At 40.5% G+C, this 23,201-nt stretch overlaps 2 protein-coding genes across 3 annotated transcripts in view; one reads left to right on the top strand and one right to left on the bottom strand.

Moving 5' to 3' along the window:
* Window positions 1–7,643: 7,643 nt before the first annotated feature.
* prmt1 (protein arginine methyltransferase 1) lies at window positions 7,644–15,473 on the bottom strand. Of its 2 annotated transcripts, none has more exons than XM_037091594.1 (10): window positions 15,339–15,473; window positions 13,784–13,879; window positions 13,544–13,699; window positions 12,414–12,477; window positions 12,149–12,291; window positions 11,621–11,708; window positions 10,792–10,907; window positions 10,493–10,643; window positions 9,265–9,386; window positions 7,644–9,142 (listed from the first exon to the last, which is right to left on the bottom strand). In XM_037091594.1, exons 1-10 carry the CDS (start codon window positions 15,363–15,365, stop codon window positions 9,059–9,061), a joined length of 1,047 nt encoding a protein of 348 aa, XP_036947489.1. In that variant the 5' UTR covers window positions 15,366–15,473; the 3' UTR covers window positions 7,644–9,058. The 2 variants fall into 2 exon arrangements, with proteins under 2 accessions (XP_036947489.1, XP_036947490.1); XM_037091595.1 differs by having other exon boundaries at window positions 13,784–13,870; window positions 15,339–15,411.
* Window positions 15,474–19,642: 4,169 nt separating this feature from the next.
* The window catches only part of trpm4a (transient receptor potential cation channel, subfamily M, member 4a), a 59,546-nt gene continuing 55,987 nt past the window's right edge, over window positions 19,643–23,201 (top strand). Inside the window, exon 1 of the mRNA XM_037091650.1 lies at window positions 19,643–19,761. Coding sequence (XP_036947545.1) covers window positions 19,738–19,761 — 24 coding nt within the window. The 5' untranslated portion in view covers window positions 19,643–19,737. The remainder of the gene's footprint in view (window positions 19,762–23,201) is intronic.

Raw genomic sequence — 23,201 nt, 5'->3', positions numbered from 1 at the left:
AGCCCTGACCTGTTGAGGCATGGACTCCACTAGACCCCTGAAGGTGTGCTGTGGTATCTGGCACCAAGATGTTAGCAGCAGATCCTTTAACTCCAGCACATCCTACAAGATACTCGATTGAATTGAGATCTTGGCAAATGGAGGCCAAGTCAACACCTCAAACTTGTTGTTGTGTTCCTCAAACTGTCCCTGAACCATTTTTGCTTTGTGGCTCAGCGTATTATCCTGCTGAAAGAGCCCGCAGCCATCAGGGAATACCGCTTAGGTAGGTTGTACATGTCAAAGTAACATCCACATGGATGGCAGCACCCAAGGTTTCCCAGCAGAACATTGCTGAAAACATCACTGCCTCCGCCAACTTGCCCTCTTCCCATAGTGCATCCTGGTGCCATTTATTCCCCAGGTAAGCGACGCACACGCACCTGGCCATCCATGTGATGTAAAATAAAATGTGATTCATCACGATGAGGCCACCTTCTTCCATTGCTCCATGGTCCAGTTTTGATGCTCAGGTGCCCATTGTTGCGTTTTCATCAGTGGATAGCGGTCAGCATGGGCACTCTGACTGCTCTGCGGCTATGCAGCCCTGTATGCAACAAATTGCAATGCAGTGTGTATTTGGACACCTTTCTGTCAGAACCAGAATTAACTTCTTCAGCAATTTCAGCAACAGTAGCTCATCTGTTGGATCGGACCACAAGGGCCAGCCTTCACTGCCAACGTGCATCATTGAGCCTTGGCCACCCATGACCTCGTCACCTGTTCCCCACTGCTACTTCCTTGGACCACTTTTGATAGAGACTAACCACTGCAGACCAGGAACACCCCACAAGAGCTGCAGTTTTGGAGTTGCTCTGACCCAGTCGTCCTGATTCTAACACATCAACATGTTCACTTGCTGCCTAATATATCCCACCCACTAACAGGTGCCATAATAAGGAGAAAATCAATGTTATTCACTTCACCTGTCAGTGGTCATAATGTTGTGCCTGATCAGTGTATCTTGCCAATGGATATAGAAGTCAGGATTCAGTAGATGTGGTGGCCCTGTCCAGTTGGTGTCTTAACCCATTTCTGTGGAGGTGATTGGGGAGGTGTGTTGGGAGGAGATGTGCTTTCTCTCTTTCCCAGCATGCAGGGCTTTTGTTCGGTTAGATTTATTTGCCACACTGCACTCAACTTACACACCCAAACATTTCAAACAACATTGATAGTACTGACCTACATACTTTATTTTAGTTGTGTATATAGTTGTTTAGTTGGCGCTTTATTAATTGAAATCTCGGTGTGGTCTCCCATATTTTGTCTGAACCCAGAGCTGGTTCATGACAAAGTGGGGGCTTGTCAGCTAAATGGACTGTGGTTTTTGGCTTGGTCAATTTTGGTGGGGGACTCACACAGATAGTTGCCTGCTGTTTTGTAAGGAGAGTTTCCATCAGTCTATTGTAACCTTCAAACATCAATGCTGGTCATTTGTATGGCATTCTGTTCTGCTTCTCTCATAGGTTAAGACAGCAAATTCTGTTAAGGAAACTTGTTGTGTACTCATCAATAGTGTGGTGGTGAAAGTGGGCAGAGCTGATTCATATGCTTTCAGCTCAGGAACACCTCAGTGCTTCTACTACTTAAAAAACAAGTAAAATTACTGGTTGGGGGTGGTGTTCAGGAAAAAAAAAACTGCATTTAATGTTGTGAATAACTTGAAACTGCTCCCTAAGTTCACAGATGACAATCCTGACCTATTTTTTCTCTGTTTGAGCTAGTGGCAGACTCTCAAGTGGTCTGATGATGAGTGCACCTTATTGTTGCCATGTGTACTAACAGGTAAGGCTCTGGAGGCATATGCTTCTTTGACTGAGAAATGTGTATCACCAGTGCTTTAGAAACTTGAAGAGTGAAGACCAGACTCATACTGAGTTTGTGTGGGTTTTGGCTGTACAATCAATGGTGTATGGTGACTGAGGTCAAAACTTCTCAGGTATTTTGAGTTGAAAGCATTTTAACAATTTAAAAACTGCGTTCCAGGTAATACTGCAACTTGAATTACTTACTTCACAAAAAGTTAAGACTCCCCAAGCTGCTGCTGTGTTGGCCAATGAATATATTCTCACACATAAACACATTTGGAAACTCTGTTAAGCTTCAGCATAGATTTTCTGAATGGGCAGGTGAAACTCTTGGGCTCTATAATGAATCCATTTCCTCCAGACCTTAATAAAGTGCTTGTAAGAAGAGGGATTCTAGTCAGACATGTCATTACTGCCAGCAGCCAGGGCATTGGAGAAATGAGTGTCCTGCTCTTCACGCAAAGGCTAGGTTTTCAGGTAGGACACAAGTAAAACCTGTTGCATTATCTGCCCTGTGACATCTGTAGCAGAGTCACTTTGATAGCTTGGGTTGTGCTGTAAGTGAATTTGAGGGAAAATGCGATTATTCTGCATTATTTCAGATGGTGTTGTGTTACCTGGTCAGAAGGAAAATTAATTTTGGTTTGATGGTTGGATTGATTAGTTGGTAGGATTACACGAAAATGGTTCCCTATTCACTTGGATGAGGATGGGTCTCGGCCCAGTATAGAACCTCATTAACTTTTCATGCTGTTCGAGAGAGAGAGGCCCTGGCTTTAATTTGGGGGTTACAACATTTTGATGTTTACATTGGCTCTGATACCCCTCTTGTAGTGCACACTGATAACATTTGTACAAATCGTATTATTCATGTCCCTGCGTGGTAACTGGTTGGTGTAGTACCTGGTGGGTCTCCACTCTTATTGGGGGTGTGTGATGACCCTGTCCAGTTTGTGTTTTAACCCATTTCTGTGCAGGTGATTGAGGAGGTGTTTTGGGAAGGGATGCGTCACCTGAAACTGATCGTTATCAAGGCTCCTCCTCCCTATTTAACCTGTTGGGTTAGATTTATTTGCTACACTGAACTGCACTAACACACACTCACACCAATACACAATAAGTGTGGTCTCCCATATTTTGTCTGAACCCACAGATGATTCATGACTGTAGAGGATCAGCAATTGTTCTGTTTAGCTGCATCTTGTTTTTGCAGGTGTCTTGGATCGCCCTCTTGGCCTGTGTGGGCATGTCTAGTTTGAGTATGTAAACCCATCAAGTTCCTTGCTCCTCCTGTCAAAGTACTGTACTGTCTTCAAAGTATCTGCCAAAGACCACACTGCCAGCCATCAATGCCAACATCACAAAGACCCAGAGTGCATTGAAACCTGTTTGCTAGATCTTCCTGAACCCTTTAACCATTGTTTGGCCAATGTCAAGACCAGTGTATGTGTGTGTATATATCTATCTCTATCATATTCTCTTGTGGATGCTGTTGAGGTTCCAGGGGATCAGTGACAAATGACAGATTTCTGTATGCTCTCCTTGTCCATTTCAGCAGCAATTCTCTTTGCTGACTCCAACATCAGCCTTTTTCTGCTCTGCACACATAGTCTGTTTTCTGCAGACCTCATGTCCCGTAGATCTCATTTCCTGGGACACGTCAAAGGAATCTGCGATTTCTGTGATATCGAAAACTGATCTTTGGTTAGTTGGTAGTTTGTTGTTGCCCAATTAGCTTTCCTTAACCTAGCCTAGCTAACTCGTGCCAAAAAAATTGCCAGGACAGTGTGTGGAGGAGACTGTGTGAATTTGATAGGGACTGACACAGCAGCTGACTCCAGAGGACACAGACGAGGCGTGCCCAAGAGGAGATGATGACAGATGATGAGACAGCAGTGGAAACAGTGTAGAAGAAAGCAGACACAGGGGAAAAGTGGAGGGCTGTTAATGGAGCAGCTACTTGATTGAGTGGTTAGTAGATCTGCACTGGAGTCTGAGGATGAAATGTTCAGCCATTTGTATCTATTTGAAGTTTATAAATAAAACAGTTTATTTTAATAGGCTGGTTATTTCTTGTCCATCAGATTCTATAGTTAATTTGATTTCTACTTATGCTAGTCCATTATGAACAATATGTAAAATTTCAGGAAACTGGTTTATAAGTTGCAAAAATCATTCGTAGGGGGAGAGGGGCTGCCTGAATAATGACAGAATCAGACTGAATAATCACATCACACTAGTTTAAACTTATTGTAGACTATTCATGAACATTCTCTCTAGTTACTACTGATAATATTTCTTGCATGTTCACTGGAGTAAAGACAGAGAGGGAGAGAGCACGAGGAGGCTAACAGGGTAGGGAGTGTAGGTAGCATGGAGTAGAGTGAGAAAATCAGCTGATGGTTCAGACAATATAATGACATTATCACAGTTGAATCCTAATGTTAATTCAAATTGAGATATTACCCCAAAACTTCCCTTAAACATCCCATTTTATTCGCCAATGACGAAAGGTTCCTTCCCACAAAGACTCACCAAACTCTTGGTAAAATTTGGCAGCTCTGGTAATGATGATCAGATTTAGAATCAGATTACTTTATTAATCCCCAGGGGTCAAATTGTTTTTGTTCCAGATGCTCAGAGCAAAGTAGAAATAAAAATATAGCATGAATGGAAACAAGAGATAAAGATAAAGATATGAATAAAATAGTAAAATAGACAATAACATAAAATAAGATATTAAAATAGACAATAAAATAAATAATAAAATAGTAGACATCTGGAATAGAATAGAATAGAATATACAGTGAAATGGTTGTAGCATTAGAAATGAGAATGAGTAGTTATAGTTTTGTTTTTGTCTTTTATAAATAGCCATATGAGCCCAATTATCAGAGGGAAGAGTTGTAAAGTTTAGTGGCCACAGGTAGGAATGACTTCCTGTGGCGCTCACTGATGCATCTGGGAGCAATTAGTCTCTCGTTGAAGGTCCTCCTCTGTTTGAGCATTTTGGAGAGGGTGAGAGCCATACTGCAGTATTGCCTGCAATGTTGACAGCATCCATCCTGTCTGACACTGCTGTCAAAGTGTCCTGCTCCATCCCCACAACGTCACTGGCCTTCCTGATCAGCTTGTTCATTATAACTTTACATCAGCAAACACTTTTTGATAATCATACCTGCTGAACTTAGTGCACAAGTCATGAGGTACCTTGGCGGTAGATCGTTCAACATGTGAGCCACTCTGCAGCTCTGTGTGGCCCTCTTCACTTGGCTGGTCAGACATGCCTACCAGAGCTCAGATGTGCAAGGCAGACTTCTTGAAGCTGGCTGTATCACCACTGCAAATAGTAGGACTGTCCATTACGTCTGCAATTTGTTGCTCAGCCACCTGGTGTGGATTTTTATTTTCAGAGTCCATCTGGATGTGATCCAGTGAGATAATGAACCCCAGGAAGGAGACGGAAGCTATATGGAACTTGCACTTCTCTGTGTTGATGTACAGTTAGTGTTCCAACAGCTTCTCCACCACTCTGTGGATGTGCAATGCAGTGGCCAATACCTCGGCTTGCCCTCAGGCAGGAGATGACATAGGCCACTTTGGAACACTCAGAGAGAAAAGCTGTTGGACGTAGCTCGAAGTGAAGATGACACTGGACCAGGAAGGCTCTACAGCAGTGGTGAAAATGGCAATTCGAAGAAAAATAGACTGAAAATTTTGCATCCATTCTCCCTCCAACCAGCACAAGACCCATGTGCTTAATATGCCAGGAGAGAGATTAAAGCTGTGATGAAGATTTCCCCTTTGAGACTAAGCATGCAAGCAGGATTCTTGTCACATCAGACACAACAACAAAAAGCAACAGAGTGCCCTTAGAGACTTAGAAACTTTGTTTGATTCAACTATTTTAATTTGTCAAAATGGAAATTACATTCTATTCTAGTTCTTGTTTTTGTTGTTGTTTTGAATGAAAAAGGATATATATATATATATATATATATATATATATATAGGGAGGTGTTCCTAGCATGTCCGACTGGGAGGAGACCTAGGGGTAGACCCAGGACCAGGTGGAGGGATTATATCTCTTCTCTGGCCTGTGAGTGCTTGGGGATTCCCCAGTCAGAGTTAGCCGATGTGGCCGGGGAAAGGGAAGTCTATTGAAGCTGCTGCCCCCGCAACCCGATTTTGGATAAGAGGTTGACAATGGATGGATGGATGGATGAAAAATTGAGAATATATCTGCCTTGACAACAGCTGTCTGGAGAGTGACTCCCTGTGTCGACAAATGAAGCTACACAGCATGTCTCATGTCCAGCCAGTTAGCTCAGTGAGTTAGGTGCTGGTTCTTGGTGTTAGGGGTTGTGGGTTTGAGACGTGATGATGATGATGATGATGATAGATGTCCTCAATATGAACCCCAAGACAATTGTCCCGATGGTGGCATCACAACAAGCCTTTAAATTAAATAAAAACAAATAGCTTGGACCAGACCATGGGCGAAAGCTAACCAAATTTTGCACAAGGTCCAGTCTCATGCCAGATTACCTCAGCTGTGAACCCAAGTCAATAGTCCTGATGGTGGCGCTACAGCAAGCATCTAAAGTTCCAAACATCGAAAATTCATAACAAATCAACCCGCTAGAACTTCACCTTTTCATCAAACTGTAGCCCCAATACTAAAGAAACTTTTGTACATTTAAACCTATTGAAAATTATGAAGTACATCACTCAGCTTTTTTTCAAAAACTGTAAAACTTCTTAAACCTATTTTCCTCTCTCCTCCTTGGATTTATCAAAAAATGAGCCTCAAAAACTGAAATTTTCACAGCATTTTAAATTTTTTCTTTCATGTGAACAATTGGAGTCAATGTAATAATGACATAGCTACACATCAGTTATTCACTTATGGAGCAAATCAATCATTTTTAAAAACAAATTACCAACATCTCCATGCTGCAATATGTGTATTTTCAGATTTTTGTCTTGATAACTGAATTTTTTACAGTGGTTTCAAATTTGCCTGCACAAATTTGCCACTGTTGTATTGCCACTTGCCAATTAGCTTGGAACGATAGATGACGGGCTTTGGCTCCAGAAGTTGTGAGTTCACGCCTCAAGTGGTCCAAATTGAACATTGTTGTCAACTGTCTTGTCTTCCTATTCTCCTGTTTGTTGCTCAGAATTGCCTAAATTTTCCAAAAATAGCCCGGACCCAAGCCATCACTGTGCAGCAGTTATATTTCTTAGTCTCTTATCAAGTTGCTAGTATGCATCAGTGTTGTTAAAAAAAAAAACTCAACGAGGCAATAAACAAGCATGGTAGGGATTGGTGGATACAAGATTTGAACACTGACATTATCATGAATAAATTCACATCAGTGATTTGAAAAAGCTCTCTAGCTCATAATTCACTCATATTGATTTGTGGATTAATTTTTAACTGCTACAAGGGGAGGCCAGCATTAGTTGTTCCAAAAATCCAAAGCTTGTCACAATGGCCAAGTTGGAAGATGTGGGGAAATCCTGTGGATAACAATCATTTGTTTGCAGGGGGAAACCCTGATAATTTAAGATTTAAGATTAACTTTAAGATTGTTTTTAGCAAAAAATAATCAGCAATGCCATCAAATGTTTGAGATGCCAACATGTTTAAATGCTTGATTATCATCAGGATGATATTGTGAATGACAATTTAGCCAGGATAATTGTGATGACTAGTATGTGGTGAAACTATACAGAAAACAGCTGTTTGGTAAACACCACACAGCTCAGATCACTTTAAGACAAGGCAGGAAGAGTTACATTTAGTTTATTTATTAAAAAAGAAAAATCAGCAAACAAACAAAAAAAAAAAACGTGGTGAGTCGAGGCATTCTCTACACACTGCCAACATGGTAACTTCTGTTCAGACTGACTCAAACTGCTTCAGAGACACTGTATCAAGACAAACACACGGATCCCAGGACAGTAACAGAAACAGGAAATGGAGATGCTGCTCACAGCTGGAAAATAAATTGGTGAGACAGTTCCAAAAGAAAAAAAAAAAATCTTGGCAAAAATATTTAACACTTTGTATTTAACATATTCTATCATTTCCTGTTGGTATAAAATGATAAAATATATAGTTTGTGTTCCACATGAATAAAGATTTCTGGGCCGAAAAAAAAACCAAAAAACAAAAAACCCCCCCACAACTTTGAACACAGCTTTATAGTTAAGTTTACTTGTATTTATAACAATCCAAAATTTCATTGAGAGGGGCTAACATTTTTTATCCCTCACTTTAACAACCCTGTCAAATGGAGTACTGGTTATATTTAACTAAACAGTGAGGGTGTCATTGCTGACAGCTCCAGTTAAACCCCAGTTATTGAAAAACCAAGATTCAGACTTAGTTTGTGATTTAGCGTAGTCCCATTGCTATTCAGCGACATTGTGCAGGCTAAATGAACGCACACACTCCTGGTTGAAGACCGTGGAGTGTGTACTGTGCATATTTTACCAATTATACTGTGTACCTCACAAGCACTGAGATTCTGCTGTGTTAATTTCAGAGAATGACCTGCTGAGCCTCAGAGTCTTAATATGCCTAAAACTGAACTTCCCCTCACTGGAACAAACACAGAACAAATTAAAAAACAAAAACAAAAAAACACATATATAGGGCTATGTTTGGTCTCAACAGAGCAGTTTGGTGAGCAGCTCTCTTGTCAGTTACATATGGTTTCTAGCAACTGGTATACAAATGTATGGAGGGTTTCTTGTGACAGAAACCCAAATACATAGTTCAACAACTTTCAACAGAATCAAAAATAGGGGTAAATCATGTAATGACCACACAGATGACCAGGTGACCCAACAGTAATACTATGCAGACATGTCGGCAGAAACATTGTGTTAATGTCTATATGGACCTCGCACATGCAAAGGACAAGAACCCAAAATGAAAACCCAAGAAGATGTTGGACACTATCAGGCATTTGTCAAAAACATGTTGCTGAGTGACTACAGCACAATGAATCACCATGCCAGTACACTTATAACCCATGATATGAAAGCCTTTTAAATACAGTTCATGTTTGAACGAGGGAGAAAACCAAGAAAAAAAAGGACTCTTAAAATGTTGCTGCAGGGGAGCTTCAAACTATTGTACAGACACAGTCAAACAGTATAATCTGTCCTTCACTAAAGACAAACAGAAGAGACTTCTAACGCATCCTGTACTCTGACGTCTTAGACACCTCACACAGCTGACCCTTGAAGTCGATGTCTACAGTGAAGTCCAGGTCCCTCTGCAAACCAACAGCAACAAGTCAGACACAAAAGGCAACAGAATGCAGTGATGCAGCAATACGTATATATAAATCCAACACAGCAAGTATGGAAGTCTGTTTATGAATACAGGAGCTCTTACATTGTTCTTGACGTTTGGCTTCATGCTGATGGTGCCAAATATCTCCTCCCCCGTCTTGACAGTCAGGTAGTCATCCAGGTAGAAGACAGTCTGCTTCCAATGGGTGTATGGAGACTCAGGGCCTAATAACAGAAAATAAAGTGAGCATTAATACAGTACAAAACAACTCCTACAAAAAGGTGTTTATTCAAATCAATTCATTTCAGTTTGTGAGTGCAATGTATGGATGGGACAATCAAAGATTTTAAGCAAATCCACACAAACCAAAATGGAAACCAAAACCAGTTAGACATTTTCTTGTGATTTGACAGTCGGAGCCGAAATAATAATTCCCACTTCAAGATGTTCATCCATTCCATTGTTTATGTAGTACTCATCGTAAGTCACTTTAAACTAAAAGTGTCTTCTAAATGCCCTAAATGTAAATATTAAGTAGGCTCAATATACTTACCATGTCCAATACGAAAACCCTAACTACTTATCTTTCTCCCTTCAGTTAATGATTCAATTCAGTAATTTTTTTCTTCAGCACTATGTCATTTATGTGGCCTTTATGTCATTGTTCTACTATGGATTCACTATCAATAGATGACTGGTTTATGCCCTGACAAATGTCATACATTTTCACATTTTTCCTTAAGTCACACTAAAGGTAAATGGTCAAACTTAAATAAAATTTTGAAACTAATAAATCACGTCTATTTACTTTGTATAGCAACAATTCACAATGATAAATCCCTTTGGAACAAACTGTTTGATACAAAATTAAACAGATGGCAGAGATGTACTGCAACAGATTCTCCTGTTTATTACATGTTTCGGTATTTGAGCTAGCATATCCCCTTGTAGCTGCCATTAGGCAGATATGTTGGGAGTTTTGCTTTTGACACTTGAGAAAATCGGCTGCAGCAACACAAACATTTAATGCTTTTGACATGTGAAAACATTGTGGATTATAAACATCTAAGACACTGCAGATGGATAAATGTTCTGTTTATGTAATGCTAATGTATTGAAAAGATGCAGCTTTAATACTGTAGACTGCTGTAGTTTGATTATTGGAAGAATTTTAAAAAAGGGGGGGGGGAATTTAACTGTCGAAAAAAAACGCCATGTGCAGCACTACAGCTCTTTGAGGATGCAATACACTGAGATGCATGGAGTATTGGTTAACATACAAATCGTAATAGAGGCGCACGTGTGTGCATGTGAGAGAAGGCAGACTAACTGGTGGAGAAGCCGGTCCTCTTGTGACAGCGTGTGAACTCAATGTTGAAGTAGGTGACCAGCGCATGGATGTAGTCATTCCTCTTCACCTGCAGGCAGAATGGTGAGGTGAAGGATAGGTCCTCCAACTTTACTGTGTAGATGTCCACCTCCTAAAACAACCAAAGAGCATCAGACCAAAGTTGTTAAATTTCAAAATTTCAGGAAACAGCCGGCACCTCCTTAGATACCATCAGATACACCTGTTTTTGAATCACTTCCAAAGTATTACAATATCAAACAAGTTATTCATCGACCCACCTTGATGAGACATGCACTGCTGACTAGCTGCTTGGGATCCACAACATCAACCAGAGGTTCCTTAATTGCCACCTCCTTGATGCACGACATATCAAAACCATACACGTTCTCCCACCCTGACAGATGCAAAAACACAGGCACACAGACTAGTTTCACTTCACTTAGAATAATGCATACAATACATGTGGATAACAGCCAGTGGTGTTCAGTTGTGTTCATGTTAACTCCAGCAGTTCCCCGCCCCCCCTTTGAATGCATCTGGGACAAAACTACACATCTACACTCTTTCATAGCATGTAGCTGGAAACAACTGGACTACCGCAGGTTTCCTCAAATCCCAGTATCAGACGACCTCCAACTAGGAGTGCCATGATTCTCCAAATCCTCGATTTGATTACATTTTCGATTCTAAGGTAACGATTTACATTATTTTTTAAAGCACAAGTAGCTATGCCATTTTTAGACAAGACGACTTTTATGCAATATAAACTCTGACCTTTGTTCGCAATGCACCACGCTACATTGTCCAATTTAAAACATCATAATGTAACAATAACATCTTCAGTCAATTGGAAACTTAAACAAAATAACCTGCCATCTAGTTTCTGCAGAGCTTGCAAACTGGCTTTTTTGTCGACAACGCAAATGTTGTCAACATAACTCACTGGAAATCCAAAATACTTCCACACCGGCGACCTCAGTGAAAAGAGGAGGGGGTTCAAGTTCTATCCATGGGTCTCCTGCATCTGCCATGGTTGTAAGAGTGGCGTAGCCCCTTTCAGGAATAGGAATCTCAGCCTAAGGTTGGCTCAGATGACAGACTACTCACAGTGGATTTTGTAGTCCTTGTATTGCCGGTCTTCAATAGCAGTGACATAAAGTGTTGCCCTGTCTGGAAAAATGAGTCCATCTGGCTTCTGTCAGGGAGAATAAAAGACTCAGACTTACAGGTGATTGAAGTAGACCTCCCCCCCAGCCAGTAGAACACCAAATACTCAGAGCCAAAGGTATTGTGTGTTAGCATCTTGTTAGTATCTGGACTCCTCATAAGAACCATTTAATTAATGCTTAAGGTGTTTTTGGCCTCAAAATAAAACCAAAAGACAAAACCTAGCTAAACTTATGGGTGCTAAAAATCACTCCACTCTTAAATTTAGGATTAATTTCGTTACAAAAACAAAATAATTCAAATGACTAGCCACACTGCTATTAAAAAGCATATTCGTCTCCCTTATGTTTCCATTTAAGACTATTGAGGGATTATTAGAAACTAGTAACCAGATGAGGAATAATATTTCAGGAACCAGCAGTTCCGCCTACTTCCCAAACCTATCAAGAGACAAACACTCATACATACCAGCCATTTGTCTCGGGCATATATGACTGTGTTGAGCATAGACTCATAGAAGAGGCAGTATCCCATCCACTCTGATATGATGATGTCTACTCCGTCTACAGGTAGCTCCACCTCTTCCACCTTTCCCTTGATGATTGTCACAACTGGAGACACAAGAAAGGTCATTTTGGTACATCAGGAACTCCACTCCATCCTCACATGACCCAGAAATAGTCAAATCATGAAGCTCCACATGACTGAATTAACACATGACTTATTAACTTACCATCATCCAGCTTGTTGGCCTTGACAATCTTTACAGCGTAGTCTGAGATGCTACTGCACTCTATCTATGAAGACAATGCAAAAGAACGGAAAGAACTCAAGTTATGCTGCCAACAGAAAGAGGCCATCACTGGCTACGTTCCTCACGGCAAAAACCAATAAGATTACTCAGATATTCACTTCACGTTAAAAAGTTAATAACCTGTAGCTTATGTTAAGGCTACATTAAGCAATGGTGGATGATTTGATATGACATTGCTTTAATATGATGCATTTTATTAAAACAGAAAAATGGAACACAGCAGAAGTGTGTTGCACTTGTTGGGCCCAAAGCACAAAAGAAGGAATCTTTTTTTTTTTTTTTATTCTCTTGGGAAAACTCCTGTTTAAGAGGCTTGGGATAGTTGAAAAACATGAACACTGGTACAGACATCACACATGGTGAAATCCATTATCCTATGTGTCACAGGATTGGGTGGCAAATTGGCTAGATAGGACTCCCAGAACACCAACTAAGTAGTAGTATAATTGTACATTATATCTAGATGTACCATGACTGATAGACATTTGTTTCCATCTCTCTCGATGTTGATCCTTGCTCTGCACAAGTTGTATTTAGTCTTCTTCAAATTCTTATACCTCCATATCCCTATGCAGTTGCACTAATGCCCAGGGAAATGGAGGTTTTAGGGAAATGGAGGTTTTACGATTGAGAAAATGTAGTGCCAAAAGAAAGTCAGGCCTTACAGCATTGTAAAGCGGTGTAAATGTTCTCTATACAATGTACACTTGAACTGTTATAGATTTTTTTTTTTAGATGAGACTTGTTTTAGGTGATAAAATTTAGCTTTTTCTCTGGACCCCATTCACTGCGGTACAAAGCTGAGCATCTGGGCTGGAACGGCTCTCTGCTTCTCCAAACTGAGGCTGGACTTATCGTGATTACAGTAGGGAACAAATCGACTATAGATCAATATGTGACAAATACTCTCATGTACCTGTCCCTTCTCTGAAGTGTTTAAAAGAGTCATTTTGGACATTGCCATTGGTCAAACCCTGCCAACTAATGTTGCAATTACCAATTCCAGCCAATCTAGGAATTAAATAGGTGTCAAATAGCCCACCACTTACCCCTATAACCTTCTTGGCTCCTGCTTTGGCAGCAAACATGCAGAGGATGCCTGTCCCACTGCCCACATCCAGCACCACCTTATCCTTAAAAAGATGCTTGTTATGGAACATGGAATTGCGGTAGGTGAGAGTGCGAACCTCATCTTTCAGCATCTCCTACAGTGGCAGCAAAAAGGACCAGAAGGGTTAGCATCTTGTGATTTGGGTAAAACTTGATACTGTAGTTTGTAAAGAACTTACCTCGTGGATGCCAAAGTGGGCGTATGAGTCAAAGTAGTAATCCTTAGATGTCATATCCTCTGCTGCTGGCTTGGCTGAGCTCTCCCCCTGAGAAACCTCAACGAAGACACACACACTTACAATCTGGTGTAGGCTTGGGCCTCATTCCCCTGTTTAAATATTCAGTCTTAAGCAAATATAAAACGAAGTGTGTAGGTATAGTGGAACTAATTTTATTCTCAACTCAGAAATGTGACAAAACACCCCATACCACATAAAAACTATATATTCGACTAATACTGAGCTGTGTTTGTGTGAGAAAGTACAATGTAATGAGTTATTAAAGTGTGGCAATTTTCTTAGTCAATGTGATAATAAAACCAGAGATTCTCACACTGATTCTCTACAGTTGAATCAGACATCACATTTTTATTAGAACTTTGACAAACGCAAAATGGTTGCATTGATGAAGCCTTTTTAACAACACTATGGAGTTATTTGTGGCTGATTACCCATGACAAGAAACTGGAATAACTTGAATGCTAAACAATGTCAGACCGTCATTCACGGAATCCTCCAATAGTTTGACCCGTAATTAAAAATTGTATCTAAAAAGATACATTTAAACTGTATATAAACAGTTACAGTTGGATTTATGCTGTGCGAAAATACCTGCCCTAATAAGCGCAGAGTTAGGCTGTCCTGATTAACACAGACTGGGCCATAATTAAATAGAAGGGAGCACATGGTTATAGTACACCGTGTGAGACGACAATGGCCTTCCGACGGGTTCGAATAATACTTTAACTCGCACCCTGGTCAACTACCGATGTAAAACATGGTTTCTTGATTAAATTTGATCACCGGTTGAAAATGTCAGGCCTTTATACTCAATTTAGCCAACTATAGGACTACGGCTGGCGTTACAAGCGGCTTCGCTTCAACGGGCTTTGCTAGCTTACTACTTAGCCGAACAGCAAAAAAATCATATCGTAACAAGGTCAAAACCTGATCAAAACCTGGATATGGGTGCCACTAATAACTTGGTATATCAAGGGAAGTATTTCGGCTCAACTATTTCGTCCTGTTAAAACGAGCTCATGGTAGCGCAGAAAAATAAGCAGCATCCGTGCCTGAAATAGCTAGCTCGCTAGCTGGCTAATTAGCTGAGAAGCTAAAGTCCCATGCGGTCCCACAGGGTCTTTGACTCAGAACCGGCCGGCTGTCGCACCAACTAAAACTTTTCTATGGTCATTTAAAAATTACAAGGCTGGCCATCGACTTAGATTTTGGTATAAATACGACATGTTTCAATAGTTTTAATTAAATATAAGCATGCCGGATAGAGCATCATCCCTTGCCGCTGAATGAATGAGCGGCAACGGCAGATGCACCACACGAGAAATCGCTAAAATGGATGCATCACTATCTGTTACTGAGCTAAATAATGATAACACCAGTCATTTTAGAAAGAGTAAACATCTTAAGCATCTTTCCTTCCATTATAAAAAAAAAAATACGCATCTGTTGCAAACCACGGTGAGACGGAGGCGTTTACTGCATTGTAAGATCTTACCTCCATCCTCTCTGCAGGCGCGGCCATTTCGAACTGCTGCCTGGCGCTTCTCTTCTTCCACTTGTTCTTGCTCTCGTTCTTCTTCTTCCGCTTCGTCTTCTTCTTCTCCTGTTATTAGGGCGAGTTGCGACCATGACTTTTAAGGTGCATACCGCCATCTGCCGTACCAGAGTATGTAAACATGGAAATATGTGAAACTACATCATAGAGTAAATAAACTACATTATTTCAAAGAGCAATCTATCTAAACAAAAGGAAAACCTGTGAAAAGAACCAGAATCTCAGCCACTCTTCCTCATCGCATGCAACCCCAACAGAGTGGCAGAGGTTACTACAGTTTTTCTCAGTTGCTTTGGTGCTTTTGTCAGATCAGAATGAAAATTCTCATAACTATTTGTTCAACCTCCACAACATTTAGTCATTTGTGCACATCATAGTAGCAATTTCTCCTTCCTCTGAACAAATTGCAAATGCTTATGGGCATGTATCAGTTGCTTTCATGCAATTCTCTGCTGTTTTATAATTCTATCCTTTGCTAATGTCATCTCAGTCAAAATGAACTATACTTATGGATGCTGAATAGTCATTCCCAATAAGATTAATAGTCTTCATTTCATTGCTTCAGTCATTATTTTTATACCTTTCTTTATCATTTTTTTTCTTGGAAATGTCTCATAAATTGAACAATTGCTCTCTGTGAAGTATTATTTGTAACCAATAACAAGCCACTTGTTCACAGTCACTCAGGGATGAATCCCATGAACCCTCACTTGGCAAGCATATATGAACTGAACAGGACATAGCGTGTACCATTTCTACAATTCTGTGACACAGAAATGGAAGGTCAGCATCATGGATGAGGGGTGAGGATGCAGGGAGGAAGGGGAAGAGGGAGGGGACAAAACAGGGGACAAAACAGGGGAAGAGGGAGAAAAGGCCAAATACATAGGCAGATTCCTAAAGAAATTAGGGCTACAGTTGTGGACCATGTAGTCAACCACAGCCTCAAAAGGGCTGAGGCTGGTCGGAGGGTGCAACCAAATGTTGGAAGAACCACTTTGAATTCAATCATTTCAAGAAGAAGCCATTTGTTCAATGGTGATTGCAAACAATGCAATAAAGCTGAAAGAAGTGTGTCCGAGTTCTGACCATTTTTTTTTTTTTTGCAATGGAAAACACTGAGAGAATAAACTGTCATAATGAAAACATGAGAAAGCCATTTGTTCATAAACGATGGTGTAAAGACTCATTTTGATGACACTGGCAGTTTCATTGACATGAATACTTGATCTTGAGGAATGGACTATCCATTTTGAGCAAGTGACGTGCTTTTGCAGGTTATCCACTAGGTTCTGCAGATTGCATTAATTGTTTTGAGAAATGCACTTACTGCTGTACAAATGTTAATAATGATGTGAGAAAAACTGTAAGTGGTAAGCCTTCAACAGTTGTCAAATTACCCATTTAGACATCTCATAAGCACAAGATTTGTGCAGAAAAAAATCTCACACAGTATCGTGAAACCTGGAAATCACAAGTATTATTTCCTTGTTTATTTGTTGAATAAAAGCAAAAGACTGTTAAAGATAAATGTGCAACTGGTGATGCTTTTTTTTTGTTTTTTTTTTGTTTTTTTTACAATTTTACACCTTTCCTAAGTGAATTTAGCTAGTCCTTTTAATATATGCTCACACAATAACAGGAGACTAATCATGGTAATAACCCCATCAATATCAATCACAGAAAGAACAATGTACAGTATCACAGCAAGTTTTACATACCTCCTTAGAAATGTGAAATAACATGTAAAAATTGGTAGATAGATAGATAGATAGATAGATAGATAGATAGATAGATAGATAGATAGATAGATAGATAGATAGATAGATAGATAGATAGATAGATAGATAGATAGATAGATAGACTCACAGTGTGCTTTGTCCTCCTTTCTCTGCCTTTAACATTCCTCTTCTTTCTTTCCAATCTCTCAGATTTTCAGGTGAGGAAGGCAGTGCACAGGAGTGGTCCTAGAAGAAAAAAAAAGGAAAATATTATATGTCAAGTTAGCAAGCTGAAACTGGGTTTCCATCAGTTAGGACCAACCCAAGACTCACAAGAGATAAGCAACAGAGTGTACAGATTCAAGAGACTAATACGTTGGCTGAAATTGAAGGTGTTGAGTACATCTCATAGGATTTTATAGTACACGCACCAGACCAGGAAAAACATGACTAACGCTGGTGTGGACTTACACTGAATCCAGAGACGTGCCAACTCTACATGGATAGACTGGTGCTCATAGGGATACTTCCATCATAAAAAGGTGTTGGAGTGACAGAAGATGTGTTGGTTTTAGTAGCAGGTTCATATCAAAGCTTACAACACTGTTAGAGCTTCTACAATTTCTAACCATAAAAGACGTTTCATTTAAATTTGGACCAGAAAACAGACTGTATTTCAAGCCTTAAATGTAGTAAGTCAGAGCTGGTACTCCAGCCTACTTTGTTAAGGAAGCACCGGAGTGATGCTATGCGTGGTCAAGGTGAAGTCTGAACGAATGAGTCTTGAGTCTTTTGTGGAAGATGGAGAGTGATTCTGCTGTCCTGACATTGGTCAGGAGTTCATTCCACTACCGAAGTCGCAAAACAGAGAATGGTTGTGACTAGAGCAAAGTGCTCTTGCTGGGGCGTGTGGTCTGACAAGTGTTTGGAGGTAGAGGGGTGTAGTTCTGTTGACGGCCTTGAATGCCAGCATCATCGTCTTGAATTGGATGCGGACCACAACAGGAATCCAGTGGAGGTCATGGCAGAGGAGAATTTGGGAAGATTGTAACGAGGCGCACTGCAGTGTTCTGGCTACACTGCAATAGTGTAGTCACAGAGGTGGGAAGTCCAGCCAAGAGGAAGTTGCAATTGTCCAGGCTGGAAATGACCAGCACTTTTGTGAGGAAAGACCGGATACTGCGGATGTTGTAGAGGGCAAATCTGTAGGATCAGGCCACAGCAGTGATGTCGGGGGTGAAGGACAGTCTGCTGGGCAGTCTTTCCCCAGGATGAAGAGGAGTTCAGTTGGTTAGTCACTAAGGTTGAGTTTGAGGTGATGTACAGCTGTCTAAGCGGAGATGTCTGCCAAACGAGATGCGTGTTTCAACTTGGCTGTTGGAGGAGGTTGAGGAGGATAGGGGAAAAGACAGGAAAATTTGGGTGTCAGCATAGCAGTGGTAAGACACTCCATGTGATGTGATTGCAGAGCCTAGTGTGAAAACAGAAGCAGTCCTAATACTGAGCCTTGTGGGACACCAGTTTCCACAAAGCAAGGTTTGGACAGGGAGCCGTTCCATGTGACCTAAAAGGTGCAGATTGTCAGGTATGATGTGAAACAGGTTAGTTCCCCCCAGAGTGGAGAGGAGGATTTGGTGGTTGACTGTGTCAAATGTGGAGGACATGTCGAGGAGAATGAGGACTGACGAGTTGGACAAGGCTCTGGTGGCACCAAGCGACTCAGTCACCATAAGGTGGGCCATTGTGGAGTGACCAGGCCTAAAGCCTGACTGATTAGGGTCAGAGAGTACATTTTCTGATAGATAGGAGGACAGTTGGTTGTAGACTGCACGTTCCAGGGTTTTAGAGTGGAATGAAAGACGGTCTGTAGTTTTGGATGTCAGCTGAGTCTAGGATGGGTTTCTTTAGGAGTGGCTTTACAGTGACTGTCTTGAAAGGAGCTGGAATAACGTCTGAAGTGAGGGAGGAATTGATCAGACAGGTGAGGAATGGCAGGATGTCATGAGAGATGTCTTGGAGAAGGGAGGAAGGAATCGGGTCAAGGGAACAGGTGGTGGCATGGTTAGACATCAGCAGTGTGTGAATATCTTCAGAGGAGAGAGGGCTTAAGCAGGTAAGGCCACTGGAGGTGATGGACAGGGAAGGTGCTTTCTGAATGGGTATGGGAGTAAATGAGGAACTGATGTCTTTCACTTCTTGGTAAAGTAAGTTCAGTGCCGCTGCTCCCATCACGTGCATCAAGTGCTGTGCATAGGGCACCAAGTGCTGAGGGGACACCAAAAATAGGCTAATGAAAAATGATCATAGTCACAATAATTATAATGCTGATATTATTTCGGTATAGAAATATTAGGCATTTTTTTATGCATTTATATCATAAAACAGGAAGAACAAGACAAATAATTTATTGCTCAAGAAAGTAACTATGGAGCCCACCCGCTACACACACATTCAACATTCAACAACCCAAGCTCCCCATGAGTGCCCCTCCCCATCTCAGTGGTCTGTTGGATTGTGCCTGACTAAGTTTAACAGCAGGCTGTCAGCTTTTTTGGACATGGCCCTGCAAAGACAGCAGGAGTCAGGAGCAGAGAAAAGTAAGAGGAAGAAACTGTGAGATGATGACCGTGTATCACTTGCAAGTAAGTCCATGTTTAATCAACCTTAAATACGGAAAATGTGCTGCTAATGTGATGGTTAGCCTATGCATACGCCTTGAACTAGCTGATGTTATTGCTAATGTTAGCAAAGTCAAATACGTTACGACTTAGGTGCAAGCTAAATTGAGATTCTACTGTTAAACATTATCTATGCATTTTACAAGTAACTGACACCAGCTAGCTGTTACTTTACTTTAGATATTGAGCAGTAGTTTATGGTTTATTTTGATGTGACAGTGGTCAATACTTTCTCAGTAACAGTTAGCAGTCAGTGCACAAGGTAGGCTAATAGCTCATCTTGCTTCAGACCATTTATTACCATGTAGCGTGTGATTAATAGTCTTTAGCCAGGCATTTAGCAAAGTTCACCTAGCATAGTGTCATTTGAGAACGCACATTTTGGTGTTTCAATGCATAATAAGCCCACAACCATCTTTAGGATTGTCATTCAGTAGAACTCAGCAGAATGTAGGCTATAGTCTCTCACACAATTTAGGTGAGGTGTTGGATGTGCAGTGGGACAGAAAATGGCTCTTGATAAGGTGAAGTCTGAAGAACTCAGTTACTGCTACAGCTAGTTTAGTTATAGCTGAACAAGACAGAAGCTACATGACAAAATGAACTGGTATTTTGATTGCATTCATGTCATGATGCAAAGGCATGGACGACATCTGCCAGTGAAATATAAAAACATTTTGTAGTAGGCAAAATGCTCTCGTAATGATGAGCAACAATCTACAAGCAGTTCAGGCACACATCTATCCCAGCTGGCCAATAGGTCTGTAGACTCCACAACAGTACAAACCCCTGATCAACCACCCTCAACCAGCTGTTTAGGGACAGATACACAGCAGAGAACCACCACCTCTGAAAGTATGTCCTGTCATTGAGAGTCCATCAGCTGGTGACAATGTAGAGACCTGTATGACCTGTCCTGTGTACTGTGTTTACAAAGTTGACTTTCCTTTTTTGTTTTATTTTTCTTAAATGGTAAAATTTAAACTGGCTAAAACAAACTTTTTTTTTCTCGGGGTGGGGCATCATAAAGGAATTATGCATTATTATTATGGCACTGAGTAAGTTGCAAAGTCATCAGGAGTGAGGGAGGAAGGAGGAGGAGGGGTAGGAGGGGTAAGCAGAGAAGAAAATAAGGAGAATAGTTTCTTGGGGTTTGAGGTATACATGGGTCCTACGTAACCCTGAGAATTCCACTGGTTGCTTGAATGCTGCGGAATGGCTCCACCACAGTTTTTCACCTTGTACAACACTGCCAGACAGCTGGAGTTCAGAGACCCAGAGGTTCTCGCGTTAATTACAAAATCATGTGCGACCGCAGTTGTACGTATGTGTTAATAACACAAAAACAAGAAGAGTTAATCGAAGGATTAGAAGAAGAACTTTCGTCTCTTTTTTCAGATTTTTGTGCTGGTGTCAACATGGAGTGTTTTATTATGAAAATTAACCAGATGTTAAGTTGTTGTTTCAGTATCTGACTTTCTGAATTGATGCATCATGCTCAGGCAACCAGCAGAAATAAAGTCTTGTGTATCTGCGTATCTGCAGAGGTTCAAATGTTTCTTGGGGTGGCAAGCCCCCAGGTGACGTTGTTCGGATTCCCCCTGAAACCCCCCCAAAGTACAAATTTCGAGACTGCTCATCACCCAGCACTCAGTAATTCACATCTCTTATTATAGTCACATTACATCTTTTTTTTTTTGGCTCCTTAGGTGTATATATGTACACGTGTACTGTACACTCACATCTCACTTTATCCTTTACTTTAGCATACATGTTCCATGTATTTGAACAAACTCAGATCTCTTGCATTCAGATGTTTGATATATCCATTCACCTTAAATGTTTTGATGTTTACTGATTTCCTTTTTTAATTTATCTAATTAATTTGATGTCTCACCGGAGCAAACAATGTCAATGACAGATGCTTGTCAATTTCAAAAGTTTTCAACTGAAAATAGAAGTAGCACATTAATCTTTTAGTTCTTATATGGCAACATAAAAATGCAGCTGTTTCTGTGGCCCATGTAGCTCCTCCTCTTGGCCAGTCACATGATATATGTATGTACCCCCTTGGTTACTGCAAGCAGAAATAGCAGCAAACTGTTTTCCTGAGTTATCAAGCTACTGTTTCCTGTACTGTCTTCCTAATCTCCCGCTGTCGCCTCCAAGGACACACACAGTTAGAGGGTTGAAATTGGAAACATTGTTATCGTCTCTGCACAGTTACACAGAGTGTTCCCATAGAGTCTTTTCTAATGAATATTAATAATAAAGGTCTGGGTTAAAGGACAGAGGGATAGTTATTTGCAGAAATGGTATATAATATTCAAAATGATGTATTAAGTTTTGAACATGACCTTTTCATGAGTGTATAATCTGTATCTATAAAGGGAATGGTAAATAGACTGTATTTATATATGCTTTTCTAGTTTTAGTGACCACTCAGAGCGCTTTACATCACAAAATTAAACCATTAGAAAATAAATCATGTGTTATTCCCACCTTGAAACCAACACTGATGATGTGAGAATGTGTGTTGTGATTGAAGTATTATTGGGTGTAAACCTGTTACGAGTTCCACAGAAGGAAGCATATGTTTTTATGTGACTTCCTTGTGTTCAGGAAATTACGACAGCTTCCCCAGGGGAAGACCATCCTGCTCCAAGTCGTAACTGTCCTCTTTAATCTTCTCCATACAGGGGCAGATCTCATGAAGGGCATTCAACTAACTTGAGCTCTCTGGTTGCACTAAACACAACACAGTGTTGATTGTAAATGGACTTTCACTTAACTACTTGCCAAAATCACTATAGCCTGAAAGGTGATAGCATTAATCATTAATCATCATTAATGTGTGTCAGTCTTTTCTATTTCAAAGTAGCCTGCCATTAGGAGACTTTTGTTTTTGTTTTGTTTTTTACTATAGGACATTATATCATTTAGTCTGTACAAACATTTTCTATTACTATCACCTCAGCCATAACATATTTTTATTACTGGCACTATTCCTGACACTTAAATTCATCTACTTACAACAAAGGTCGTGTTTTAGAACCAGAGTGGGTTACTTGTTGGACTGTAAACATTTACTCTATTTACAGTTAACAGATCACAGTACAGAGTAGTGTTTCTACTTTCACAGTGATTAACTGTGTCCTGTTGTACCTAGGGTCATAGCCAGGGTTGAGAAATAAGTGAGGTCCAGAATCTTTTTAAATGTATTTAGTCATACCTGACGATCTTTAGTGAAAAAGAAATCCAGCCAAGTCTCTCCTCGTCTCTGTTCTTCATTTAGTCTCCCCCACATTGTTAGTTGTCTTATTGACTGCTATAAATTTAATGTGTAGACACAAAGTATGAGTATTGTTAAATAATTTTGAGTACTGGTATTTACTTCATAAATA

The sequence above is a fragment of the Acanthopagrus latus genome, chromosome 24 (assembly GCF_904848185.1).
Source record: "Acanthopagrus latus isolate v.2019 chromosome 24, fAcaLat1.1, whole genome shotgun sequence".
In the NCBI taxonomy this organism is placed as follows: domain Eukaryota; kingdom Metazoa; phylum Chordata; class Actinopteri; order Spariformes; family Sparidae; genus Acanthopagrus; species Acanthopagrus latus.
Note: the sequence above shows the minus strand (reverse complement) of the source record. Positions and strands in the feature narration are given on the sequence as shown.